Genomic DNA, 10,801 nt, shown 5'->3' on the forward strand with positions numbered 1-10,801 from the left:
AGAAGCGGCACCATCAACAGGCGTTGCCACTGAAATGCCACCGAGAAGCATCATCATCCAGAGGCATCACGGCCAAAAATCAGCGGCATTTTGGTAGCGATGCCTCTGGATGATGATGCTTCTCAGCGGCATTTTGGCGGATGCTCCTCTGCCAGACAGTACGCGGGCGCACATAGATACCCTGGCAGGTGCCATGGCACCCACAAGCACCACGTTGGGGACTACTGGTTTAAAGTATCAGAGGGGTAGCTGTGTTAGTCTGTATCCACAAAAACAATGCGGAAAGCTTATGCCCAAATAAATCTGTTAGTCTTTAAGGTGCCACCGGACTCCGCTTTGTTTTAGTGATAGTTTAGTTTCACCCATGTACTACTTGTTGTGGTGTTTGATGCACTAGATGAGGTATACCACATGTTGTCATAGGCATTTGTAGGACTCATGGGTATTGAAAGGTCTTTTGTGGGGGTTGTTGATCATTGAAGCAGTGGAAATATGTCTGTAGATTTTGCATCTGTTGTACTGGCAGGGATTAGTGCTGCTTTGAGTTGGTGGGTCCTGATCTGGGGGGAGCTTGTTTCTGATGCTGAGCTTGGCAAGGTTGAGGAACCTGAAAGAAGAACAGTTTGCAGACGTGTAGTTTAATGGAAGTGGCCCTTTATAAAAGGAAACTCCTGCAACCTTAATGGTACCTGTTCACTCATGCCACCTGTAATTATTTAATAGTTTACAAGTAATATTCTGTAATATATTTTGTAAAACGAATGGAATTTTTTGAGATTTCACAGCAACATTATTAGGTCTTTATCAAGAACTGCAGAGAACCTGCCATTTTGGGGAGTTTAATTATTGCATATGCAGAGTAGTGAGGTGCAAATTACCAAGGTGCACTTTAACTCATTGCAAAGGATATATGTCTCTGCAAGAAGACACTTTTCTCATTTGCATTTTCTTATTTTAAGTTTAAATAAAATTGTCTTTAAAGTGCAATTCAAAACTGAAAAAACTACTTAGGCAATATCTAAAGGCTGATCATAAAACATACAGAATGAAAAAACTAAGCAAGGCATGGTGTGGCACAGGAGTGACTTTGACTTGTACTGGTTCTATTGAGTTCTAATTGTTTGTTTAATGTAATAGAATGTAGCTTCTTTTTTCCTTGAAATACTAGTATCTGGGGGGAGTGGGAAGTCTTAGGAAATAGATTTTCACTGACAGTCTTTCATCATGAGAAAAAATGTACATTGTCCATGGCATGTGGCAATTCATTTAATTTAATCTTCATTTAGCATTTTAATGAAGATATCATCTGACTATGATGATCTTCCTCTTTTTTCATTTATATTTGATGTTGCTAAAAAACTTGCTAACTATGCAGCCAAGCAAGAAATCTGATATTTGTCATAATTTTTCTTGGACAGTTTCACACCTCTATTAAACTGTGAAGGTGTGTATATCGGATTAAGGGTGACTCCCAACTGTGAGAACTGATGCCTTCCCTAACGTCTAAGAAAAGTGGAATGCGTGATTCTAGCAGTTTGAACGTGGTTTTAAAAAAATTCTGTTCAACTCCCAGCTAGACTTTCTACCCATGACACATTATTTATGCTCATTTACTTTTTCCTTGCTTTGAGCCATTTCTTATGTAAAAGAGGACGCAAATTGCTAAGTTTTGTCATCATGTCAGCTGCTGGTTGTCACTTGTAAAAACCATGCATTATTCCTACCACTTCCAACAGCAGGCTTAATACACTTCAACTGATTGTAAGACTTCTGAAACATCTGATAGTGCACACTGACTAAGAAAAGAATACTCACACTAAGGATAGATTATCTTTGACAAATTGGGCACTTATGCTTTCTGGAATTAAATTAGTATGTTATTATCCTACCATTGTACAAAGAGATGTTTTACCTTGAAAGTGTCTGGCTTTTGTGGTCAAAGCACCGCTAAAAGAATAAAATAACCTATTTTGCTACTGACAAAATTAAATTGAACAACTCATTGACTTTCTCTCATGACTTTCTCCTCTTCCACTTTACTTGTTATGTTAGGTGTGACATTGACTAAGGCATTTTATAATTTTTGGAGCTAGCAATGAGGGAGCAGAATCATTGATTCATCAGTAAAATAATTGAGCAGCTTAGTATTACACTGAAAATGTCTTTTGTCCCTTTTTGCAGTACAGCAAGGACATGCCTAGCACTAGGTTTTTCTCTTTAAACTAAAAAGCCTTTAAAAGACACTATGATAAATAGATTTGGTTCTTATTCTCCAAGTATTGTCTATGTAGATCCCCACTTCTGGGTGTGCTTATGTAAAGCTGGATCCCTCTGTCGAGTAACCTGGGTGCTGTCTTACATACTTCCACGCAAAATCCAACATTGAGTGCAGGAGTATATAAACTACTGCTTCCCTATTCCCATAGCTTTCTTACCACAATAAATGACTGCCTCAGTTGTTTCCCCTCATCATCAGTTTATCAACCATGTAAGTATAGTGTTAGCGTAAACAGTGCATTAGTTTTTCAGATTTTATTATAATTGTATTTTGACTGGTTAGTAATTATATCTAACTCTGTAGCCCAGTTCCAAGGGGTCAGTTGCATCAGGTTCTGTGTTGCTTTGGGTTACCTGCTTTGGAATTCACATACCGTGGTCAGTCCTGTGCAGCGATGTTACATTCACCTTACACAGTAGGTGTGCTCCCCAAAGTTGTACATTTGAGCTGGTATGATTGATTTTACAGGTTACACATTTCTTTACACATCTCTAAAATCCAACCCATCAGTTTGTTCCAGTTCCCTAACTTGTTGTTCTGTTCCTTCCTTATCTTTGTTTTGGGTATTAGCATTCCAGGTACTGATCCGTGAAGGTACTTCCCTAGCTTGTACTAAGACTCAGAAAGAATGTATCTTGATTTTGACAAGTTTATTATCTGCTTGTGCCAAATGCTTGCTTCAGCAAACGCAAGGTGTTATGGGATACTCACCATAAGTTAACAGGGTTGTAATAAAAGTACAAGCCAATTTGGGCTATATAGCTGCTATATTAATGCTTAATATATATACTTAAATGCTTGGAATATATATTGCGGGTAACAGTATCAACATAATATATATGTGTATGCTAGCCAGTGTATATTAGTCAACAGACTAAATTCAGGTATAAGATATTCCTGAGAATAAGATATTCCTGATCCACATAGCAAGTGCCTGGGCACTTAGCTGAGAGATGGATTGTTTGTGCTAGTTTCACTCTCCAGTCCAGGAAAGTCTGTTAATTGTAATTCCAGTTCTTCCTGATGAAAGAGACTTTGAAAAACTTTCCAGCTGAGTCAGTGCCAGTCCCTTCTTGAACTGCCTGACCCAAAGGCAAGGCAAGGGATGGACTGATCTGTGTATAGTAGGTTCTGTACTTTTAGTGTTTAAGCACTTCAGTCATAGAATATCAGGGTTGGAAAGTATTTATCCTCACAACACCCCTATAAGGTAGAGCGTATTTTTATCCTAATTTTACAGGAGTGATTTGCCTGAGGTCATACTGGATGTTTGTGATAGAAGCAGGGAATTGAACTTGAGTGTCCCAAATTCCAAGCTAGCATCCTTAACCACTAGACCATTCTTCCTGTAAGATTTAAGATGCAAAGGTATCCAGGAAGCTTAGGAGTTATAAGAACCAGCAGCTCACATCTGACTGCATCCTATGCAGAATTGAGTGTGAGAAAAAGAGAGGTACCATCTATCCCCTGGCTCCTGCTCTGGTTTCAGAAAAGTCAAGAGCCTTGATTATCTAGGGGAACCACCTTGAGAGAGTCCTCCCAAGTTTTCCCAAGCATCACCATGGATCTGGGGAATGCATTGGAAAGTACAATCTTTACCCCTTCTTTTTATCTGTGATTTGTTTTAAGCAGAGCACTATCTTCTGTGACACCTGCTAAGTAGTCTGAACGGGAGCTTATTTCGTCATTTATACTTCAGTAGTGCTTAGAGGCCTCAGCTAGGTTGGGCCATGTTGTCTTAGGCAATGTACAAATATTTAGTGAATGACACACACTGTCTCGAACAGCTTTCTCAGAATGAAAGTCTTGGAACCAAAGACTTCTGCTGTTGACTTCATTACTACTAGGGATGTAGTCTGAGCCTTTTGATCTCTGAAGCCATTAGTTACCCTGGGTTGGTTCCTTCTCCCTCTCCTATCCTATATATACAGCCTGAAAAACTGCTTGATCCGTCAGAGGACTTTGGGATCAGTTTTCACAATGTTGGCAGCTTTCCCAGTCCTCTTTGTCATCGCTGAAGAAGCTAACATTCAGGTTGTCCCCAAAGGACAAGAATTTCTAAAATCTTCTCTTGAATCGCTGAAACATCAGGTACAGTTTTTCTGAGTGCAGAAGCTTCAGCACCTATTTGACTTATTGGCCCCTTATCTTAGAAGGCGTATGGCTATCCCTATAAATTAGTCTGGTCAAACCAAACAAAAACCTTTTGGATAAAATGAGCATCTGTTCTACCTGAAGCCTAAGAAGGCAAACAGGCACTACTAAGTTGCTGCCTATACAATTAGTAGGGCGGGGAAGAGTAGGGGAGGGAATTAAGTATTCTACACACTGTTTATTCATAGTGTCTGCTATAAATGAGGAAAAACAACTCTCAGGATAGAGTTTGTTTATTTACTCCATGAGGAATAATAAGGAAAAGAGGAAATAATCAGTGGAGAATATGGCGCCACGTCTACTGTACTGCAAAAATAGTCAGCCTTGAAGTAATTGATAGTGTGCTTGATAAACTTCTTTAGGAAACTATTTCAGAGTAGTTCTCTAGTTTTACAAATCTGTGACCCCACTTAAGGTTTAGCATGACTTTGTCAGAGATTTCTAAGAGTCTCATGCCATTAGTAAAAGTTAGGACTACTTTTGTGTCCTCTCTAAAACTGTATATAAACACCAAGGTAAGTATAGGGTCAGATTCTGGCTTCCGCCTGTGTAGGGGGCAGCCTGAATGCTGATGCCTGAACTCTAAAATCACAAGAGCATTACAGGGAGTTTTAGTACCATCAAAGATAGTAACCGCAAGGGGACATAACTGCACACTAGCTGATGGTCCGTGGCCAGCTCTGGGGAAGAATATACTGCACAGCTGACATTCTTCCATACACTTCACTTGCTAATACAAGTTCTTCTGCCTACCTGTTTACTGTTCAGGCAGAAAGTGGCACTGACTAGAGACATAATTGGTCCTCTTCCCCTTTCCACCAAACACATTCTGCTCTATGAGGGCAGTGGCTTTAAAGCTCATGAAAAGCCCTATGTATTGTATCTGTTCTGTTCCAGATTAGAAAATATTTGTGTGTAAATATATGCCCTGTGTTACAAATACATCTGGGATTTCTGTACAGTCAGGGAATTTGGCTACCATTTTACTGTCAATATTTTAGCGTCCAGTATTTAGGCTTTTGTTTAATCTTCAGCCATATAACACAAAATACCTAAATGACAATATTCTCATCTGCATCGGGGTTTCTCAAGCTGTGGATTGTGACCCAAAATTGGATAGCCAGAATGCATAAAAGGGTCCAGGGCTGGCTGTGCTAACCTCCCCTCTTGGCATTGCGACCCTATCCACTAGGTTATAAAGCCACTCACAGATTTGGTCCAGCCAGCCCAAAACTGGGTGTCATAGTGACTCTGGAGGTCACAGCACCCAGAGCAGGGTGCCAAACCCAACCAGCCCTATGGGACAGGAGCTTGGAGGGAATGAGTCATAGTGCTGTCAGATTCTCTAGTAAGTACTGGTCCCTTAAATTATCCTCTGCCTTGCAACATCCTCTCTTCCACTCCCCATCCTGCTGCCCAGCTTCACTCTACTTTACCCTCAGTTTCTCCCCCAGGCCACTTTGCCCCCAAATCCCACCCCACCCCTTACTCTTCCCCCATGGACTGGGGGAGAAGGGACTGTAATCTCAGCTCACTACCCTTTCCCCAGTTAGGGAGTTCCCTAGCTGTAATGTCTGGAATCTTAGTTCTGAGGCCACCCACCTCCTTGCTGCAACTCTGCAGAGGGTTTGGGGGTGAGGACTGGGTCTGGGGGCTTCTGGGGGTAGAGGTCTCTCTGTGTCATGATATGCTATCAAGGTTTGCAAATTTAGTCCTGATCTCAAAAAGGTTGAGAACCACTGATCTACTTGACATTTTTAGGTCAAAACTCACAGCCTTGCTGTTCTTAAAAGCATGTGGTTGTTGGAAGCCAGTGATTAAAATTTTTTCTTCTTATCTTGTATATTTCTTACAGGTCATACACAAACATTTTTACTTGAAAAGAGTGGAGATCATGGCCCAGTGTGAGGAGTGGATAGCAGATATACAGCAGTACAGCAGTGACAAACGGGTAGGCAGGACCATGTCTCATCACGCAGCAGCTCTTAAGGTGAGCCATGCTAATATAATGACAGGTAACATGAAGCAACAGTTAACTTTAATGAAATTATCCTGCATGTACGAGTACAACAAGCAAAAATAGCAATATTAAAAAAAAAAGTTGAAACATGATTGAAGCTTTAAAATAAACTGTAAAACTGACAATCACACTGCTTTTCTTGATGATCATTTATGAAATATTTTACAAATAGAATTTATTTCCTTCTTATTTAGTTTTGTTCCACCCCATGCAAGTCTGAGAGTTCAATTTTCTTCATAAGGCTTTTATAGCAGTTTGGTGTTACATTGGGATGTATTTTGGGATATGATAAAATTTCCTATAACCAATCTGCAGTACAGATTTGAAGGGAAGCTTCCCAGAAAACAGATTACTTTCATAGACAAAATCAAAAACTGATAAGCAAATAACTGTACATTTAAGTGGCCTGGCACATCTAACATCCCAATGCAATTTTAGTGTTCGGTAACAAAATATACAATACTTAACAACTTTTGTGTTTTGCTTGGACAAGAGCAGAATTTGTGGCTTTATTACTGGGAAACACTTTTTCTGTTGCTAGAATGACATTGTTTCAATGCAACTGAGCTTTAAAGTGAGGGTCACTGCTTTTTATGGTGAACAGATTAGAGAAATATCCACAGTGTTTATATTATATATCTCTGTAGTATGTGTATTTTCATAACCCTTTTATAGACAGTAAGTTCTAATTATCCAAAATTTTCCTGCTGTGCCCACCACCAGCTATAAGCATGGACAGTACATAGTTGTGATGCACAGGTTGACAAACCAGGACACTTCCACTGCTGCCTTCCTGACCCCAAATGCCCTGCTGCTGCAGATTGGCATCCCATTGTACCTTTTACTTCACCCTCAGTAGAACTCTGTGGGTATGTGCATTTCTGCAACCATTACTGTTGCTGAACTGGTTGACAGCCACAGAAATGGTTTTCAACTTGTGGGAGCCCGTTTTTATGATATGTTTTTCCTGGATATTATTTGATTGATAATATGCATCAAAATTACTTTCTTAGAAGAACTGTGAAAAGTAATGATGTTTTAATCAGCATCTTAATATCTGTACATACAGCGTCACACAGCTCAACTCCGTGAAGAGCTTTTAAAACTCCCCTGCCCTGAAGGCTTGGACCCAGATTCTGATGATTCCACCGAGAACTCCAGTGCCACAACAAGTTCTGAGGAGACGATATTGCATGACCAGGTTAAACCTAGCAGCAGTAAAGACATCTCCAGTGATTTCAAATTATGAGTGGCATTGACATGGACTTTACAGATACAGAGGCTTTGAAGCACAAGCCAAATATGTCAATATTTGTATGTAAGAAGCTAATTATGTAATAGGTAATGAAATTGAAACTATACTATGCCCTTAAGGATATACAGTTTAATTCAAGATGATCTTTTATTTACCTGTACAACAGTGTAAACTTTTTTGTGCTTTTATTTTTCAATTGTGAGAACCACTGATTGGTATGTTTAAAAAGTTATGTATACGAGAAATGGATAAATCACTGATATATAAGGGAAAATACCTTAGGAAAGAATGTTTACTGAATGTTTTTTTTTTTTTTTACTGGTAGAGTGAGGGCGGATGTAATAAAGAATATATATTGGTCATTCTTACAGCTACTATTTAAAGTCAGAAAATTTTCACTGAATTTGATAGATTTTACGTTTGGCCATATCTTCATGCTCATATTTGATTTCTAAAGAAAACCTCCTGTATACTTCAATAAAAGTTAAATGGACATGCTCCCTCTTTTATGATTTACTGGTACATTTTTTAAATGATCTGCCATAAAATACGTTATAGCTGGAGACTTGCACTTGTATGACTGAATTATTACAGTCAACGTATTTAATTTTATGCTTACTAATTCTAAAATGCAGATTAAATAAATGCACATGGTTTTACCTCATGCCAACATCTGGACTTCTGAATTTATCTTTTATTAGTTATTTTGTGCAAACTAATGGTATTCCAAAATTTGTCTTGATTTGTTTTAAAAGGCTATTCTGGAAGTAAAAGATTTTTTTTAAAACTGAATTGTCTGATTTCACATAGTAAAGTCATATGTATGAATTTTTAAGCATTGACAAGGGCTAAAGATATGCTATATAGGACTGCTGCATTACGGTTCATACTGTTAGGTATATTTTCCATTTTATACTTGCATGCATACATCATAAAAAAATCAGTTATTGGCTGGATTAATAATTATAAGTCTTGTTTCTAACACAACATGCACTGCTATTGGTTCTTAATTTTCAGTAGTCCTTGAAGGATGAATCAAATCATACTGGTATTACCTTAGATCACAGTTAGATAAGATATGTAATTTACATTGATTAGACCTGCTGTATTAACAATATTCTAATGAGGCAAGAAACAAAGTCCTTTCACCCTCTTTTTTTTAACTGTTTATAAATATCAAATTGGACTTAATTCAACTTTTTCTTTGTTTTAAAATGTATCGTCTCTAAAAATTAAAAATGCCAGCAACTTGATGTCATGTCCTGATGAGGGTGTTCAGCAGAAATTTTAAATACTTTGTTATAAGTCTGCAGAGAACTTTTTGCCTGAAACAACCTGGTTTTCTTTTAAGAGATGTTATGTTAATCCATGGCCTGTCCTGATTGCACATAACTATCAAAATACTTACTGGACTTTAAACAGGCCTATTTGTTACCTTAGGGAAATCCTTGTAATTAACTATATTAAGCAAAACAGGCAAGTGAACATTTACATTTCGCAACAGTTTGGAAAACTTCTCCTGCCTTGTTGTTATCTTACATCTCATAGTCCTTTTTAGCATTCCACTTCATAGTGTAATTTTTTCTAAAGATTGGTATTTATTTACAATACCTTTCCTTACCTGCATGAGGTTAATTCTTTTTATACACTTCAAAATTAAATGAGTCCCACTTAGTGGACTCCTCCATGTAATGGAGGGTCAGGTGCACCCAATATCACCTATCAGCAGGAAGGCCTTTCAGTCCAGTTCCTCACCTGAGGTATAGCTTCACCTCAGGTTACAATGTCCTCACCCTCTTCTTATCAAAGGGGGAGTAAGATTGGAATATGGCTTATATCCCTCCAGCAGGCTCAGGCTCAGATTCAGGACCCTACGAAAGTCAACGGTGTCTGGCACCAGAGTTACCCTTCCTGGGTCACTTCCCACCATCTGTCTCTCCTCCGTGGCTCTAAGTCCAATACAAGGTAACAAAAGAAAAGATAACCAAACCTTCAGTCCCAAGTGGGCTCAGCATGCACTCCTATTCTTCTCGGTGAGGCTTCTTCAGCACCCTTCTCCAGGAGCCCTCAGAGTAGGTCTGTCTCCTCCCTGAATGAGGTACATTTAAGCTTCCTGCCTAGTTAGAGCATGCTCTGCAGATCTAGAGAGGCAGGGCTATTGGGCCTGCCCAGAGTGAGGTTTGTATACCTCATGTAGGGTGACCAAACATTCCAATAAAATCAGGACTGTCCGGATTTTGAGGAGTTTGTCTCGCGTCCCAACCAGAGTATGGTCGAGATGCAATTGTCCCGATATTTTGTTTCCCCGTCTTCGGCGGCAATTCGGCGGAGAGTCCTTCAGTCACGGACAGTCTTCGGCGGTGAGTGCTTCTGTCTTTGGTGGCAAGGTTTATTATCCGCCGCCAAAGACCATTTGTGACTGAAGGGCTCTCCGCCGAATTGCCACTGAACTCCCAGATGGGCGAGTGTAAAAAAGAAAAAAAGAAAAAAAAAAGAAAAAATCGCCTCCCCGCCCGCCCCCTGCGGCGGTCCTGATATTTTTCCCTTAGCATCTGGTCACCCTAACCTCATTACATTCCCATAAATCTAGCAATTACCCTAGGCTTGCACAATTCAGTTAATTATATTTTGCATTATATTCCTGAAGCAAAAGCTCTATTTAAGACTGTAAAATTGTTTCCATTATATATCTCAATTTTTAGATACAAATAATTTTTCCAGAAAAATATTCCTTTTGGGCCAAAACTCTACACAGATGCTCAATTGGATTGAATTGTGACAGCTCCAGCAAAGCCATTCAAACTATCACAAACTTAGCCTAGCTGAGGATCTGTTCCATGAAGGTTAATTATCTAATGAAAATTTAAAGTCCTGCTCTCACTAACCATAATTTATTTTAAATATGTAATTTGCACCAATTTGACATTAAGTGGGTGGGCAAAATAACCGACCCTTTCTGGATAGTACCTTTTTGTACAGGGGATATAATTCTGATCTCACATGCTGTTGTAAATCAGGAGTAGCGCCACTGAAATCAATGCAGTGAAATTACACAGGTGTAAAATCTGTGCACATGACATCAAAATCAAGCCTC

At 39.1% G+C, this 10,801-nt stretch overlaps 1 protein-coding gene across 1 annotated transcript in view; it reads left to right on the top strand.

Annotated features, from left to right (window-relative positions):
- The window catches only part of BIRC6 (baculoviral IAP repeat containing 6), a 337,908-nt gene extending 329,414 nt beyond the window's left edge, over positions 1–8,494 (top strand). The window contains 2 exon segments of the mRNA XM_075064579.1: positions 6,288–6,422; positions 7,522–8,494. Coding sequence (XP_074920680.1) covers positions 6,288–6,422; positions 7,522–7,701 — 315 coding nt within the window. The 3' untranslated portion in view covers positions 7,702–8,494.
- The last annotated feature ends 2,307 nt before the right edge of the window (positions 8,495–10,801 follow it).

Source organism: Chelonoidis abingdonii, chromosome 3, assembly GCF_003597395.2.
Source record: "Chelonoidis abingdonii isolate Lonesome George chromosome 3, CheloAbing_2.0, whole genome shotgun sequence".
NCBI classification, from domain to species: Eukaryota; Metazoa; Chordata; order Testudines; family Testudinidae; genus Chelonoidis; species Chelonoidis abingdonii.